Below are 19,082 nucleotides of genomic sequence, written 5' to 3'. Positions count from 1 at the left end.
GATGATCTGTCTGCTCTCTGTTTCTGTCTCCACTGAAACTCAACTTTCTCTTCTTTCTGCCCTTTAGTGCAACCACTCATGGCCTTTCAATTCTCTTTCCACTCTTCTTCTTCTTCACCATTTTCTGTCCATTTTGTCTGTCTTCTCCTATCTTTTCCTTCCCATCAACGACTGTCTTGTCCTTTCATCTCTCTGTCCTTCCTGGTTGTTTTGTCTGTCCTTTCCCACTATGCTCTCTTTCTTTACCATCTCTCCTCTTCCCTTGGTTCTGGTGACCCTGTCCCCCTGTCACCTCCTCTCCTGTGTGGTCTCATCTTTTTGATTTATTTATTGTTTCAAATTGATTTGTCCAATTTTCATCTAGGGTAGTGGTTCGGTTAAAGGCAGCCCAGTGATGTTGACCTCAGGGGCTATTACACCTAGCCGTGGACGCAGGCAACTCCCACAGACCCCCCTGACCCCCCGCCCCGGGGTGACGTTCAAGACTGCAAACTCCTCCCCTGTGCACTTTGTGTCTGCCCAGTGTGGCAGCGGCCTGCCCACCCTGAGTCCTGGCCGGCTGAGCCGTGGGCTGTCTGAGCACAATGCCCTGCTGCATAGTGGCACCTCTCACATCCCCTTCCCCATCACCCGCATCAGCTCTGAGCCCTTCCTGGGCTATAGTCACAGTGACCCCCAGGGCCAGGGTAGCCCGTACTACAACCTCCGGGACGAGCTGATGAGCCCTTATGCTGCCAGAGCACGCTCCCCTCGGACTGCACGTCCTCAAATGAGGCCGGGGGCCCTCCACCTGCCTCCACCACCCCAGAAGAGACGTGTGGTGCCCAACGAATGCCACTTTACCTTTGGTGGTAATGGCAACGCCAGCCTTGGCTCTGACTCTGGTGCCAGGCCACCCAGGTACTATCATGAGGCAGAGGAGGATGAATGGTGCTAGCATGGCTTTGAACAGATGTTTTTAATGCATTTTGAGGAAGCGTGATGAGTTTTATCATCTTTTTTGAAGGCTTTAGTTTACACGGTTGCTGTATGATAAGCTAATTATGGGAAATAAATCATGGAGGGGTGGAATTCATTTGAATGCGAACAAAGCAGCAGCATTTTTAGGACCTGGATGAATATGAAAGTGGATGTGGATTTGGTGAATTGTTGGTAATTCAGTTGGATCTGACCAACTGTAAGGTGTCTTATGCACTGAAGACAATGGCATTTTTCATTGAGGGCTCTTTTGCTTTGCTTCTTTATCAAATGTAATTATTTTTCAGTCTTGATATTGACCCAGATAGTAGCATAAGAAACCCTCCTACAGGTACACAGAGTAGAGATGGGTGAGCAGCAGCCCTCGTTGCTGTCTCTGCGATGAGCAGAGTGATCGGCTAAATGGAAAGTCCCATGACAATACCTAGACACTGTTAAGCAAGTGTAATAACACATGATTAGGAAATACTTATCGAAACTTCCCTAAGAAACACACAGGAAAATATCCTCAACAGCTATTGCTTTGCTTTGGGACTCTTACCATTCGATAATATAAAGGGATTTACAGTAGCCCAATCCATTATATAGTAGCCCAATCCTTTCCTGTCAGAAGATACAGCCTGATAGAGCAGAGGGATTGATGCTGTCATTCCAGACAATGATTGTTGATTTGCTGCTGTTTAACCTTCAAACTTCACTACCACTACTAGAGAGAAATTAGGAATGGAAATTCAATGTTATTTGTTTTATATAAAACTATTGTAGATGTTATCTTTCCACTGTCTGCATTTTCTGTATGATGTAAAAACCACTTTGTTTATGTAAATTGCTTACAGTTTGTCATAATTTCAGGTCTAATGTTTCTTACATACTCTCTGCTTCCAATGTTTAATACAAAGTGCCTATCCTTTTTAGATATACTGTAGTAAAGATGCAAAGTCAACCGTTTTTGGAAAGCATCAACACTTAAGCAGTTTATTCAATTGGCTAGTTCTGCAGGAGAACAAGATGTACAGCCAGCCTTATCTGAGAAACGCTAACTTTTATTTGAGAAAAAAATAACATTTGAATGGAAATGACTAATTACCTTATGATTGCTGATATTTTTCTTGTTTAATTGTCTTTTTGGTAAATATATTTAATCAATGTGAGGGGTACAATGAAAGCTAGTGCAAAAGCATATATCATGAACAAACATGCATTAATTGCATTAGTAGCATATCAGTCCAGTTAGGAAGACATTATCAGAGTAACACAACTGCATGTTTAAATCATAAACCTGGTTGACCACAGTTATGAAGATAGTAGTAGGGTATATTTATTTTCCTTGTGAGGACACTCAACTGCGATAGCATTGCAACCTCTGTATTGCCTTCTGTTTCAATGTTAGAACTGCAGACTTAGTAAAGAACATAAGGAATCTGATGATAAACAAACAGTGTCAACTTTTTGGATGGATGTTCTTGAGAAGCAAAGATGAATACAGATCCCTGATGAGAGAGTGTCCCTCTGTGTCTCTCAATTGGCTCAGACCCCTCTGTGGTAAGGTTTTAAGTCTCCCCATTGGCTCGGACCCACGTGACTAAGATCTAGCCCCCCCATCTAAGCTTCCATTTTTAAGAAGAGGATTTCCCAGCTGTCAGATTATAATATAAATCTGGTTCACACCTTCTATCTTTCTATCTACCCATCCCATGATAACCGCTGATGTTGATGATTCACATCGGCCTCTAAAAAAGCTTCAGATATTATACATGGATAGTAATATAATATCATGGAAAATGTTGCCCTGGGATGGATGATCTAATTCTTGGATAGCTAAAAGTTTCTGCTATTTTCTATTCTACAGTACATTGGGGGTGGAATGTAACAAGGTATGCTGCATAAAGGATGCTCTACTCCAGTGAAGGTGTTGCTCAATTATTGATAGTAGCAGAGATACTGTAGGTTGGACCAGGTGTTGCCATGACCACACACTCGTCTGGGTTCTGTACTGCATATTTCCCAGAAGCAGGGTTTTGATGACAGGGAAAGTAGGGCTATGCAACAAGACACTAAGGTCATATACTTCATCCATTCTGTAGCTTTATGTGCTGAGATCTCCAGATTCATTCTTCAGCATGATTGTGACCAAATGTTTTATATAAAACGTTGTTTTTTTTAAATGATAAAAATGTATTTAAAAATGCATTAGGCACAACGAGTAAAGCGGAAATTCATGAAGTATTTAGAAATAAGGCAACTTCTATATATTTGCATGCATACAATTTGCCCATTTTGATGATGTCAAGAGGTAAACCTGTGTCTTAAACAGTAAGTGAACAATGTTATGGTTATTTCTATCTGTTCCGTGTCAGGTCACCTGAGAGGGGTGATCGCTTCAGTGGAGGGTGTTCAGAAATATTGAATAAACTGTAATGGTTTTATTTTGTATAAGACAGGAACAAATTCTCCACATTATTGTACAGACACATTCATTGATTACCCCTTGACATGTTGCCATAGTGGGTCAAAAACATACATATACAATCAGTCTCTTCCTTCATCCCTGTGGCCTCTGTATTATTTATTTCATAAGAAACACATCCACACCCTAGTCTCTAACAGTTGGTTGCCAAACATTGAACTGTTCCTATTTCTCGTTCTGCACACCAACTGCAGTGCACATGTGGCTTCTGGAGAAAATAATGTTTGCATGTTCTGACAATGTATGTGCATGTAAATATTGGTACTTTTTGATGCCATCTGTTCATTTCTTGTTCATTTTTATTGATCTTTGATATAAACTGTGGGGTTTGTTGGAAAAAAAAAACTTTATATAGAAACAGTATTGAACAATGTTAGTTCCAGCCATGCAACAGAGCTGGAACATTATTTGGGTCTTGAAAGTGAGATGTTTGTTGCCTGATTATGTTTATTGGCCAGACTTAGAATTCTGAAGTTGTTTCTACATTTACATTTTGTATGCAACCAAGTTCCTTGAATTAAAAAAATAATATGAAACAAACATGCTTCAATATGTATAATAGCTGGAATATGTTTTATTTATGGGATAAGCAGACAATGAATGACCAGTTGATGTTTATCGATTTAGGATGGATGGGTGAAGGTGTATCTTCTGTAGGTGTCAACGGCGCAATGTCATTGGTCAACAGCCCACAGTGGGCGGAGACATTTCCCAAAATACACAACGTTCAACATCCCGGTGATGCTCGAGTCGCGGGAAACGGTTGAAGCATCAACTATCTCGAGCCTGCCTAAAACAAGACAGCACTTTACCAACAAACATACCTCCGTTTTTTTCTCGATGTAAAGTAATATTGACAACCTAACATATAGAGGAGTCTTTCCACAAAGATATTTGAATTAATGATAATGTTTTGTTACTTTTGTTGTCATTGCTGTTGTGTATCTAAACAGAACAAGAGCTATGTTATATCCGATAGAATTGATGATATTATTAGTGGCTATTTACTCTCTTGAAGCCGCTATTGATGATTTTGAACAGGATATGGGCTCGGAGAATCTTGGGAAAGGTAAGACAGAGCACATCAATGTATCACACACGTACTTTGTATCGTTCTATTTTGATGTTATTTCTCCATCTTCTAAAACGTTCATATGAATTTGGTATTGGCAAATGTGTTGTCTCAACAGGTGTCTGAAAAAACTAATCTCTCTTGCAATATTTTCTATGATAGAATGAAACATTTTAGACACTTCGTGCACTGTTCTAACTCAACTGCTAATATTACTGCTAATATACAACTGCTAATAATACAACTGCTAATATTACTGTACCCCAGTCTGTTTAGACGTTGATATTCACGATGCAGTAATACCATGCTCAACCACATGGAGCAGCTGTTGATCGTTTTTAGTAAACTACATTGTCACCACAAACAAGCATGTATTACAGTTATAGCGTAATAATAGTTTATATCATGTTGAGGCAAGATGGGAATAATGTGTTTTACTCTGGAAATTCTGCTTAGTTCTAATAAAAAATCAATGCTTTTCCAAACATTCCCTGTTCTATCATTGAGGGAAAGAGGCTCGGGTAGGCACCACTAGGCAGGCAGGTTGAGTTGTTTAACCTCCATTATAAACTGGATTGCATTGTGCCTATGAACAGCCCTTATCTGTGGTATATTGGCCATATACCACACCCCTCGGGCCTTATTTTTTAATTATACAATGGGTGGGTCTAATCCTGGATGATGATTGGTTAAAAACGCATTCCAGACAATGTATGTTCCACAAGTTACCACCGGCTAAAACTATGACGTTGAAATGCCTATTTACTCTATTCCATCAGACTGCCCAATCCACTGACTCATCAGCCCAGCCAAGCAATTTATAAACTTGATCTCCACTATAAAAGCATCTAGACATTGTCTCCCATGTCTTTTAGATTAGCATTTGGTTTTCAACCATGGAGATTTGTATAAACCTTGCTGTCTGTTTCTTCAACATTTGCAACATTGTTACCATATTGAAATTCGTTCTCCAGCTGTCCCTTAGTAATGAACATGTTGGGATGAGACACACAGGCAGACAACTTTTGTCAGCCAGTTGAAATCATGAATCAGCTGGCATAATTTCTATGGATATATACAAAGAAATGTCAATAGAAAACAGGTTAAACAAAATGCAGATAGTTTGCAGTCTTTCCAGCTTCAGTTTGTAGTGATTGTGTTAGCTGTGTTGTTGGCTAGGCGAAATCACGCATCATTAACTCATTGTTATGGATGTATCCAAATAAATGTCACTAGAAAACAGCTTAAACAAACACAAATGGAGCTACTTTTCTGTTATTCTGGCTGCACTGTTTAACATGCCTGAAAGGTTAGCTGTAGTTGGCTAGCTAGCAAGCAAGGTTTAAGAACGTTGCCAGCCAATATTGCAATGAAACATTTAGAGTGAATGAACGTCCATAGATACAGGACAAAAAGACTTAACAACTGGGTCACGTCTCTGGCAACCAAACCGACAGAACAAACAACCAGCCAGCTTGGGTAGCAACCTTAGATTTGTGTTGGGATTATATCTCGTGAAAGGATGAAATAGTATGAATAAATTCATCAAAATAATTACGTTTTTTATGAAAATATGTCAATTATAATTTGAATAGGTTGGTAACACTGTTTAAAAGTGATAATGCCCTCAAAGCCGTTGTTTGGAAGATACAGTATATTGGCACGGTTTGCCACATCCATGCAAATATATCCTCCAAACACCGGCTATCACTTAATTATCTGCTGTACCTGTGAAAATCAATAAGTATAGAATTTGGTTCATATAGGCTAAAGAATATGCATAGTAACCTCAGACAATAAACACAGAGTTAAGTAATTACCATAATTTCCCATAGAATGTCACCACCTCATTCCAACATTCCATAATATCTGCTCTTATACAACACTGTCCATATGTGAAGGGGAAATATGCTTATAATGTTTTCTAATAGTGCTTGTGTTACCATAAGATCTCATGAGCCACATTTCATCCAGCTGCTCCCAGTGCAGCTCTGCGAGTGAACAGGCCCACAGGCTCAGGGTCAGAATTAATTGGTCTGGCCTGGGAGAGCCAGTTATAGACTGGACTGTATGAGAATGAGGGAGGAAGGGAATAATTATGTGTCATTCAAAGAACCCCTTCCCATCTACTATGACCTGTACATAATCCCATAGTGATGTTGGTCACCAATGGGAAAGACCTGAAGTGTCTCGTTCTGCTCAGTCATTTATGTGGGGTGTTTCCAGTTGAGTTGGTTTGTTTAAAGCTCCTTCATGAAGTCTGGTTCTGCCTCTTGGCGACCATATTGGTTCATTGAATAGAGCAAGGGGCGGCTGCCCACATTGTTACAAGAGGGTCCCTTGGGTTAGGTTGGATTGCAGAACCCAAGCCCACTTAGCACACTGTTGCTTGAGCAGTTTTTTCTGTGAATAGACTTTCAATTAGCCTATGCAAAGATACTGGTTCCAGTATCTCTAAATGAAGCTATATTGCAGAATATCGACCATAACCTTACTGAGATTTATTTATTCACATTTTAGTGATAATTATTGTGCAAAAAAAATTCAATATCCATGAGGTAACAGCTCCATAAATATGTTTTTCTAACCTATCTGTTATTAAAGCTTTGCTATGTGACATTGGAACAAAGTAATTCCAATGATTAACCATGTAAATTATGGTATGTAATGTCATGTTTTAATTGTATAATTAACTGGCTTGGACAGGAACGGGATCTGTTTGCTCTCTGTTCCTATATCGTGTCATTGAGTGCAGATCAAAGTGCCTGTGCTGTCTGGGTCTGAGGGGCACCACTCCAAAGCCAGACTACTGAGGCCTGAATGCCAGACATACAGACAGTAATTAATGTTATCCTGGTTTGATAACCATAACTATGTGTCCAGGGTGAGAATAACATCTCCCTGCTGATTGTGTGTCTGGGCAGCATTACATAGGCCAGGCCAGGGGCACCTGGTGGAACTATCTGAGAATATTTTAGAAACTTGACATTCAGGGGAAACACGAAAACATTATTTTCTGAGCGATTGTCAGATTGAGTCAAAATAATTATATAATACATTTGGGAGGGCTATCCATGCTAGACATGCAGGTTGGTATTTATTGTTATGAATCTTGCCTTGTAGGCAGCTCTACGGAGTGATAACTAACTGGCACAGCCACAAAGTCATACAATCAGATTTGAAACCTAACCCTAGCCTTAACCCTAACCTTAACCACACTTTTTTTAAGTGCTTTTTTTTTCATGACTTACGATATAGACAGTCTTGACTTTGCAGCTGGCGCATTTAGAATAAATCACTCAGTTCTGCCTCTAGGGCAAGCAAGATTCATGACAATAAACGCCAACCTGCGTTAGACATGCTGGACAAAATAATTAATTTTTCAGGTTGCTCAGTTTGGAAACCAACAGTGGTGGCTAAAAACCCTCTGAAATGTCAGACATGTCCTCACAATTTTAGAAGGCCATGTTGAATTATGACATTGTTATGTGTGGTTAAGTACTGTATTGGGAGTTGCAGCTAAAACTTTACAGTATTTGGCTTTAGCCATCCAGCTGTCCCAATGTCATTTCTTGTGAGTTATCATCATGCCTGTCTGCTTAGGTGGCCCATTTGGTGAGGTGATTGCTAAAGAATTTTAAGTAGGCAGGATAATTGCAGTTCTGCTGTTGGCAGAAATCTACAAACTTTGTCATGCTGTGGCTTAGAATGAATACATGCTCACTGTCATCTGTGTGAATTTTAATCATGGGTCAGGAACTCAAGGCAGTGTTTAGATTAATTAACCTTGCTTATGTTTTTTTAAATGTTTTATTTCACCTTTATTTAACCAGTTGATAACAAGTTCTCATTTACAACTGCGACCTGGCCAAGATAAAGCAAAGCAGTGCGACAAAAAACAACAACACAGAGTTACACATGGGATAAACAAAAGTACAGTCAATAACAATAGAAAAATCTATATACAGTGTGTTCAAATGGAGTAAGGACATAAGGCAATAAATAGGCCATAGTAGCAAAGTAATTACAATTTAGAAAATGAACACTGGAAAAGCATTCCAAGTTCTTATTTACGCTTACACACAATGGCTCTGCGGTGGGTAGTAGCCATGTTACGGGCTCCTCTTGACCAATTCTGTGTTTTTTTTTAACACTGATCTCAACTTTGTTTGGTACATAATGTCTCTGCTATCATTTCCTATAACCGTAACCAGCTTCTGGACATCAGAACAGCATTTACAAACCTTGATTTGGATGAACATCCTGATGAAACTTTCAACCTTCGTCTCTCCCGAGCCCGTACGGCAGTTGTAGCAATGCCACGAAATTGGGGAGAAAAAGGGGTAAAAATAAAAAAGAAACATAGAATATTGTCTTGTTGATTTTTCGGGTCTTTCGGGTCTTGTTGATAGTCTCGAACAAGTTTGTTCTCCAGTGACTGCACACTCTATTGGCAAATGTGCACAAATGTGAACAAACTTGTTCGAGACTATCAACAAGACCCGAAAAATCAACAATATTTGTTTCTTTTTTGTTTTTACCCCTTTTTCTCCCCAATTTCGTGGTATCCAATTGTTGTAGTAGCTACTATCTTGTCTCATCGCTACAACTCCCGTACGGGCTCGGGAGAGACGAAGGTTGAAAGTCACGTCCTCCGATACACAACCAAACCAAGCCACACTGCTTCTTAACACAGCGCGCATCCAACCCGGAAGCCAGCCGCACCAATGTGTCGGAGGAAACACCGTGCACCTGGCAACCTTGGTTAGCGCGCACTGTGCCCGGCCCGCCACAGGAGTCGCTGGTGCGCGATGAGACAAGGACATCCCTACCGGTCAAGCCTTCCCTAACCCGGACGACGCTAGGCCAATTGTGCGGACCTCCTGGTCACGGCCAGTTACGACAGAGCCTGGGCGCGAACCCAGAGTCTCTGATGACACAGCTGGTGCCCATGATGGCACAGTACAGCGCCCTTAACCACTGCGCCACCCGGGAGGCCCTATATACTATGTCTCTTACAGTCGTGGCTGAACGAGGACATGGATAATATACACTGAGTGTACAAAACATTAATAACACCTTGCTAATATTGACTTGTACCGCGCCTGCTGTCTCCTCCCTTACTTTCTCCCCCTTTCACTTCCCTCTTCCATTTGTGCAGTAATGCTTCAATTAGTTGGTTGTAATTTTAAGTAGAGCAGACATTTCCATATACTGTATGTTTGTTAGCTGCATGTGTGACATAACACCACCAGCCAGCTATTTATGACATAATTTACAAAGATTATATTGTTTTGTTTAATCAATTAGTAAATTTGAGTTTAACCATAATATTTGTTTAATATGTGTCTTTTCTGGTGGATTAAACTGAAATTGCAACCAAATTCTATAGCTTGTTTTAAAAATAGCAATATTTTGGAGATTATTTAATTTTCAAATAACTGAAAGAGGTTTTAATCTGAATAAAGGGAAAAATGACTTTTTTAACCTCTTTGAGCTAGGGGGCAGTATTTTGACTCCCGGATGAAAAGCATGCCCAAAGTAAACTGCCTGTTACTCAGGCCCAGAAGCTAGGATATGCATATACTTTGGATAGAAAGCAATCTAAAGTTTCTAAAACTGTTAAAATAATATATGTGAGTATAACAGAACTGATATGGCAGGCAAAACCCAGAGGACAAACCACCCAAAAAAGTTTCAGCCTACCACTGTTTCCAATGGCTGTCATGTTTATTATGAGGCGAAATCCTCCTATATTGCAGTTCCTAGGGCTTCCACTTGATGTCAACAGTCTTTAGAAAGAGTTTCACGCTTATTTTTGGAAAAATGAGCTAGAATTTGTAGTTTTTCTAAGTGGCTCCCATTTTGGCTGTAGTGTTTTCATGCGCGTGGATGAGAGTGCGTTCTTTGTTGTCTATCTCCGGTAAAGACAATAACGATTCTCCGTCTTAAATTGTATCATTTATTTACGTATTAGGATACCTGATGTTTGATTATAAACGTTGTTTGACTTGTTTGGAGAAGTTTATTGGTAACGTTTGGGATTCATTTTGAAGGAGGGAAACCGGTGGATTATTGAATGAAGCGCACCAGCTAAACTGAGTTTCTGGGGATATGAAGATGGAATTTATCGAACAAAAGGGCCATTTGTGATGTAGCTGGGACCTTTTGGAGTGCCACAGAAGATCTTCAAAGGTAAGGCATTTATTATATCGCTATTTCTGACTTTCGTGGCGCACCTGCCTGGTTGAAAAATGTTTTTTTATGCTTTAAATGCAGGGCGCTGTCCTCAGATAATCGCATGGTGTGCTTTCGCCGTAAAGCCTTTTTGAAATCTGACACAGCGGCTGGATTAACAAGAAGTTAAGCTTTTTTTAATGTATCACACTTGTATATTCATGAATGTTAAATATTTCCATTTATGTCATTTGAATTTCGCGCTCTACAATTTCATCGGACGTTGTTGAGGTGGGTCGCTAGCGGGACGCCTGCGCCAGAAAGGTTTTAACATGGGGTGAGACATTTTTACTAATCTGCTAGAGAACTGTTTTGGATTTAAGTATAACTTTTGTAAGACTGAAAACTTTAGTGAAAACACGGCATTCGTCAGAGCTAACTTTCTATTAAAAATGTATTGTAGGGAGATAATCTTTTTCAGGATATGTCCACTTCACCGTCAGACCATTTTATAGATAAACTACACACTAATATAGTACACTTATCATAATTTGGTTGTAATCAAGAGGTTAGAACAATTATCTAGATCCTCTATGAGGCTGTGGAAGGATCCAAATTGTGTATTTAAAAAAAACAGTAATCATCAGCGTACAATGACACCTTTATTTTTAACCCCTGGATTTCTAGCCCGTTGATATTATTGTTGGATCTGATATTAACAGCTAACATTTTGATGGCCATAATAAATTGATATGCCGATAGTGGACAACCTTGTTTTACACCTCTTGACAGTTTAATACTTTCTGAGAAGTAGCCATTATTTACGATTTTACACCTAGGATTACTATACAAAACTTTAACCCAGTGTATAAGAGATTCTCCAAAATTGTACGCACACATGCATACTGACGCCACACACACACACACACTCACCAAATACACTGCTGCTACTGTCAATTATCTATCCTGTTGCCGAGTCACTTTACCCCTACCTATATGTACATAGTACCCCTGCCCATAAACTAAGTACTGGTACTCCCTGTATATAGCCATGTTATTTTTACTCGTCATTGTTATTCGTTATTCACTGTGTATTTATTCCTTGTGTCACTATTTCTACTCTGCGTTGTTGGAAAAGGACCTGTAAGTAAGCATTTCACTCTTCCTCTACACCTGTTGTTTTCGAAGCATGTAACAATTGCAATTTGATTTGATTTGATTGACTTGACTATATCTTTACTTCACTTTCAACTGACCTCCATTGCCAGCCCTCTCCACAGGGCCACATTTGGTTTGTGTGGGTTTGTTACTTAAATCCTCCCTAACCTGAATTCTATCGCTGTCTCCTGGTCTGGGGGTCTGGGTCCTGACATCAGCGACCTGGCTCTCCAAACACCAGTCAGAACTGTGAAAAGCTCCACTAAGAGCTGCAGTGTCTTTTCAATTATGGTCCGACGGTTCGGGCCAGGGATATCCAAGAACAACAGTTGGCTGAGCTGAGGTGCTGAATGGATTTAGCCTGGCAGGAGTCAGACAGGGGCTGGCCTGTTGGAGACTAAGGGAGATATGTTGTGGTTAATAACAATCACTGACTTTCCTTGGCACCATTAGCTAGCTCATGGGAAACCCGAAATTCCAAGTAGGCTATTTCATTTCCAACCTTGATTTCAGATGCAGCAATTTATAATTGATCACAAATTGGTTTAGGCAGACAGAAATGACATACATTATACAATTATGATCTGCCTGCCTTGTTTCTCTGAATATTCCATATGGCATTATTTCATATTCACAACACACCAGCCCCTAACCAAAACATTTATTGACCTCTATGATGTCTATCCAGATTAAAATTAACACAACATTATTCTCAAATGTATAAAGGGGGCATATGTCAGTCTGGATTTCCTTTATAGATGCCAAATGCAGAGTCTTGCTTTACTTTGCAAACACACTTGGTGGATTTGGCTGCAACAGCACTGACATTCAGACCTAGGCCTACCTCCTTGCTTTGAGAACACTCAGGGCTAGTGTTCCCTCAATTATTGTTGTAACTCACAGACGAGCCCCCCCCCCCCCCCCCCCCCCCCCACACACACACCATTTATGATGTTTACTTCACCTACAGTGAGGAGACCATTGAAATGTTTCAAGTTAAACCTGCATCTCATGACCGCATTGTAAAACTCTTGTTAAAATATTTTTGTCCAACTGCAGCAACTAGAAAGGAGCAGCTCAGTAGCTCTCAGGCTCACTCAGATGTAGTTATTGCCTGTGATGCGCAGTGCAATGTACTGTAAGAATGATGGATTTCCTCCTGATGGTTTTCAAGTACACAGTGCCATAGCTGTTTGGCTCCGCCAGGGCAGGTTCTACCCAGCTGGAGCCCTGGCATACTGAAGTCATGCTGTAATGTCATGTTGTGGCAGTCTGCCCCCCTAGACGCTGTCAGCCCCTGAGGAGGACGGGGCAACACAAGGCTGGCCCTGGGGGGTCAGCACGAAAATCATGTGTCAACATCAGAGGTCAAGTCCTATAAAAATCTACAAAGTACATACTTGACAGACCTCATTCCAGCTCCATTGGTGGGATGCTTGTGCTTTGTGCTTCTAACAGTGAACTATGAAAGACTATTTGGGTACATGTCATAAAATACTAGGCCTATAAAAGGCATTTTTTTGTGAAATCCATCTCAACAGAAATGTTAAGAAACCAGTAAAACGTGATCCGTGGCTATGATTTGTAAAACGGTATAATATTATCAACTGACTTGTGTAGTAGGCTAGTCTCTTGTGGCAGCCTTAAAGATACACTATGCAGAAATCTCTCTGCCATTTCCTGGTTGCTAAAATTACAACAGTTTGCCTAATTTCAGTTTGTGACAAAACAATCAAGTAGAGTGTAGAGAAACATTGTACCATCTAAACAGCTGTGAAATATATTTTCCATAACCAAATCTTATATTTTCAGCTGTTTAAAACTGGTGTACAAATCTGAAAATAAAAGACACGAAAACAAAACTTAAGAACGGGAAGCATAGAAATAGTGCACATGGAACAGATCTACCACTTCTTAGACTTGCTTTCAATGAAAATTATAGATCTATAACACATTTCTATGTGAATTTAGACCGTTCGCCCAAAAAGTTACATATTATAACTTTAACATTAAAAGTAGCTGATTTTGTTCTGGGTGCCGATATGAATATAGTCAAATCCAAAATGATTGTCACCCTTGATTAAAGGGCAAAAAAATCTATATTGTATTTTCCAAAAAATGGGACAATTATATTATTTTATACTAATACAATTGCTCAGAGAAAGAGATTTTGTTTAACTAGTTTAAAGAAATCTCAAAAAGGTAAGTGTCTAACTTATTGGCACTCCTAAAGATAAAATCTAACAACATTTCATTTGCATTCATATCAGTTTAAGGAACTGTATTGTGGCCTATCATGGCTTCCTATAGAAATGAGGTAACGCGCAGGTAAAATCCATTTGTCATCCATCACCATGGGGAAAGGCAAAGAACTCACAAATGATAAATGGTTTTTGACTTTCATAAATTAGGCAATGGATACAAATAAACCTCAACACTATTAGAGCAACAATGAAGAAGTTTAAAACCACTGCAACAGTGGTAAACTTGCCTGGAAGAAGACCCAAGTTTATCTTGTCCCCACACACCATGAGAAAGATGGTTTGGGAGGCAAAGAAAAGAACAAGGGGCCACTGTTGGAGAATTACAGAACTTGGCCACATCTTGGCCATTTCTATACCAAGTCTCCAAATCTACAATTAGACGACACCTCCATGCCAATAGGCTCTTTGGAAGGGTTGCCAGAAAAAAATCCTTTATTGAGAGCAATCAACAAATGTAATCACCTGGAGTTTGCTAAACTGCATTGGCACTTGGATTGGAACTGAGTGCTATGGTCAGATGAGACAAAAATAAAGCTTGTTGGCCACGCACACCAGTGGTGGGTTTGGCATCGAAATAAGGATGCATAAAATAACCTCATACCTACTGTAAAATATGGTGGTGAATCTTTGACGCTGTAAGCTGTTTTGCTTCCACTGGTCCTGGGGCCCTTATTAAGTAAGGTCAACGGCATCATGAACTCTACCAAGTACCACAATTAAATGGTTAATTGACCAAAAAAATCAACATTTTGCAATGGCCATCTCTGCACTAGAACCCCATTGAAAACCTGTGGTTTGAAATAAAGAGGGCAGTCCATAAGCACAGACCAAAGCATATCAAGGATCGGGAAAGATTCTCTATGAACTTTTATTTATTTATTTGTTATTTTACCAGGTAAGTTGACTGAGAACACATTCTCATTTGCAGCAACAACCTGGGGAATAGTTACAGGGGAGAGGAGGGGGATGAATGAGCCAATTGTAAACTGGGGATTATTAGGTGACCGTGATGGTTTGAGGGTCAGATTGGGAATTTAGCCAGGACACCGGGGTTAACACCCCTACTCTTACGATAAGTGCCATTTAATGACCTCAGAGAGTCAGGACACCCATTTAACGTCCCATCCAAGAGACGGCACCCTACACAGGGCAGTGTCCCCAATCACTGCCCTGGGGCATTGGGATATTTTTTAGACCAGTGGAAAGAGTGCCTCCTATTGGCCCTCCAACACCACTTCCAGCAGCATCTGGTCACCCATCCAAGGACTGACCAGGACCAACCCTGCTTAGCTTCAGAAGCAAGCCAGCAGTGGTATGCAGGGTGGTATGCTGCTGGCATGAACTAAGGAATCATCTAACATCCCTCCCAATGTGTTCTTCAATCTCATAAAACATTTATAGAAAAAAGCTAAGTGCTGTTATCCTCGCAAGAGGAGGATATTGAAAACAGGTGCCAATAATTTGAACACCTATCTTTTTCTCTGAGCAATTGTATTAGTATAAAATAATATACAGTGCCTTGCGAAAGTATTCGGCCCCCTTGATCTTTGCGACCTTTTGCCACATTTCAGGCTTCAAACATAAAGATATAAAACTGTATTTTTTTGTGAAGAATCAACAACAAGTGGGACACAATCATGAAGTGGAATGACATTTATTGGATATTTCAAACTTTTTTAACAAATCAAAAACTGAAAAATTGGGCGTGCAAAATTATTCATCCCCTTTACTTTCAGTGCAGCAAACTCTCTCCAGAAGTTCAATAAGGATCTCTGAATGATCCAATGTTGACCTAAATGACTAATGATGATAAATACAATCCACCTGTGTGTAATCAAGTCTCCGTATAAATGCACCTGCGATAGTGTGATAGTCTCAGAGGTCCGTTAAAAGCGCAGAGAGCATCATGAAGAACAAGGAACACACCAGGCAGGTCCGAGATACTGTTGTGAAGAAGTTTAAAGCCGGATTTGGATACAAAAAGATTTCCCAAGCTTTAAACATCCCAAGGAGCACTGTGCAAGCGATAATATTGAAATGGAAGGAGTATCAGACCACTGCAAATCTACCAAGACCTGGCCGTCCCTCTAAACTTTCAGCTCATACAAGGAGAAGACTGATCAGAGATGCAGCCAAGAGGCCCATGATCACTCTGGATGAACTGCAGAGATCTACAGCTGAGGTGGGAGACTCTGTCCATAGGACAACAATCAGTCGTATATTGCACAAATCTGGCCTTTATGGAAGAGTGGCAAGAAGAAAGCCATTTCTTAAAGATATCCATAAAAAGTGTTGTTTAAAGTTTGCCACAAGCCACCTGGGAGACACACCAAACATGTGGAAGAAGGTGCTCTGGTCAGATGAAACCAAAATTGAACTTTTTGGCAACAATGCAAAACGTTATGTTTGGCGTAAAAGCAACACAGCTGAACACACCATCCCCACTGTCAAACCTCACTGAGCTTGAGCTGTTTTGCAAGGAGGAATGGGAAAAAATTTCAGTCTCTCGATGTGCAAAACTGATAGAGACATACCCCAAGCGACTTACAGCTGTAATCGCAGCAAAAGGTGGCGCTACAAAGTATTAACTTAAGGGGGCTGAATAATTTTGCACGCCCAATTTTTCAGTTTTTGATTTGTTCAAAAAGTTTGAAATATCCAATAAATGTCGTTCCACTTCATGATTGTGTCCCACTTGTTGTTGATTCTTCACAAAAAAATACAGTTTTATATCTTTATGTTTGAAGCCTGAAATGTGGCAAAAGGTCGCAAAGTTCAAGGGGGCCGAATACTTTCGCAAGGCACTGTAATTTCCCCCAAAATATTTGGCATAAATATATAGCTCAGTATTTGTATTATTTATTTTAAGTGCTCATCTTTATCAAGGGTGCCAATATTTTCGGATTTGTCTGTTCAGTATATCAGCACCTTTTATAGTCTTGATTTTTCCTAAGAGTTCCATTAAGCAGATGAATTAATTGTGGAAATGTACAGTACAGTGGTTCAAGCATCTTGACATGATCTCATGGTGAATGTTAATGCAAGATGTGGTGGATAGTTGAATCCCTTCCAAAAAGATAAAGTTGATATTTGGCCAGAGGCCAGGAAAGAAAGCTTTTGACAGGTCGATGTCAAACCAACCTCCGCAGTCTCAAATCTCTCCATGTGTGTTCAGCACCCTGGATTTATTAAATAGGAGGAATGTGCACCTTCTTACTGTACACTGCCTCTGATTCCATCTCTCAACAAAGAGCTCGTCCAGACTGACCCTGACCCTTGGCCATCGCCACTGAAGAGCTTTGAGAGCTACTTGTCTACGTGACTCCTCACAGGAACTTTAATACTCTATGTAGAGTTGAATACTTTAGTTGCAGTCAAAGCATAAGCCATGCATAAAGAAATGTGCCAGTAGTCTACATTTAAAAAGGCTTCAGTTGAAATGAATTGTGTTGCTGAAAAGGCCAGGTTTTCTAGGGAACCAACAGGTGTTTTCTAGGGAATCAAGTTGTCATGGTAACATCTGGGAAATACATCACAAATGATTCTGACTGAGAAACAACTACCGGATAGTGATAATGAGTTGTGAATGTACATTTCTTGGCAGAATAACCTTGGGTCTTTTTTATTCTTTACATCTTGAATTCTCCTTCCCTTGCCCTAGCTGTGTGTGTTCGATATGAATCACCTTTTCTCCAGGGAGTCTGGGAACAAAACTTGTGTTTTTATATCCCATTCTTCTGTTGTTTGAGATTTTTCCAAAATGTGTCTAGTAAGTGTCATCTGGCTTGTTTTCCTTCGAGCGCCTCACCCGAGAGAGCTCTGTTTCATTTGATTGACACTGAAATATCATTGCCATTTTAGGGTCTCCTGTTGGACTTTCTGTCTCCTGCAGAACAAAGTTTGTGCAGACTTTTTCCCTATTTGGCACTGTACTGTGTATCACTTTTAAGACGTGCGATGTCATCGAAAACATCTCTAAAATGGTTGATTTAAGGAATGTTGCTAGAATGGCTGGTGAGCAGTGAGTTTACATTTTGACCGTAGCATATGTGGATGTTGGGTCTGAGAGAGGCCTCTGCAGTCTGCAATCAGCTGAGATCAGCATTTGGGTTACAGTTTAAAAATACTGTATGTTGGATGTGATGTTCAGTGGAGTCATTCCTACAGTATCTGTCCATATAGAGGAACCTCTTGCCTTTGTTCCTCGCATCTGCTTCCCAGCAGGCCTACAGAGAGGCAGCCAGTGCTCCTGCTAGGTCTCATCAGTCAGACAGCACTGAGATAGACATGATATATGACTTTCAGACTGTCTCTGTCTGTCCTCCAAGTGTGGCGACACCTGTAAAAATAATATGCCAGAGCACTTATGCACAGCATGGCATTGCTCTGTCTGTTATCTGACAGAGCATTCAGCAGGGGATTCCTTCTGGCTAACATAGATGAGAACATGTTCAAAGTGACTAAAGTAGTGCATCACTGGATTTCAAAACATCCTTGTAATGTTTTCATTCGTTGTACTTAATACATGAACCATATGGTATTAATTAGTAGTAGTGTACAGAGCTCTTGAAAGGAGGCCTCTCGCTAACCTCTACTTTCCAGTCTTGGCTACTGGGCTGTGTGTGGATGTGCCCTGTGACAGACTGGACAGTCAGAGTAGTGTGAGAGGCTGTGGGAGCCAAAACCAGAAAGCAGACAGACAGGTGATGGATGGGCTGCAGAGCATTTCAGAGCCCTCCTGTAACCCAGTGTGAACCCAGATCCAGGCAGCCTCTGAGCCCTAAACCACTCACTGCACTGCACTGCATGACCTGGTCCTGGTCTCACTGATGGACTAAACAGGACAGGCCCCAGGGCTCACGGCTCATGACTCTGCTCAGGTCCTATCAGGGCAAACCATAGTGCTATCCCTCATTCATTCGCCATGTGTCACAGAGCAGAGGCTTTATTTATCAAAGGTGCATGC

General features: G+C 40.5%; 1 protein-coding gene across 1 annotated transcript in view; it reads left to right on the top strand.

Moving 5' to 3' along the window:
* Positions 1-19,082, top strand: part of cacna1ba (calcium channel, voltage-dependent, N type, alpha 1B subunit, a) — a 189,838-nt gene that overhangs the window by 154,833 nt on the left and 15,923 nt on the right. The window contains exon 49 of the mRNA XM_036979605.1: positions 365-4,514. Within this exon, the coding sequence (XP_036835500.1) occupies positions 365-937 (573 nt within the window). The 3' untranslated portion in view covers positions 938-4,514. The remainder of the gene's footprint in view (positions 1-364; positions 4,515-19,082) is intronic.

The sequence above is a fragment of the Oncorhynchus mykiss genome, chromosome 6 (genome assembly GCF_013265735.2).
Source record: "Oncorhynchus mykiss isolate Arlee chromosome 6, USDA_OmykA_1.1, whole genome shotgun sequence".
Taxonomy (NCBI): domain Eukaryota; kingdom Metazoa; phylum Chordata; class Actinopteri; order Salmoniformes; family Salmonidae; genus Oncorhynchus; species Oncorhynchus mykiss.
The sequence above is the reverse complement of the archived record's forward strand: the minus strand, read 5'-3'. Positions and strand labels throughout refer to the sequence as shown.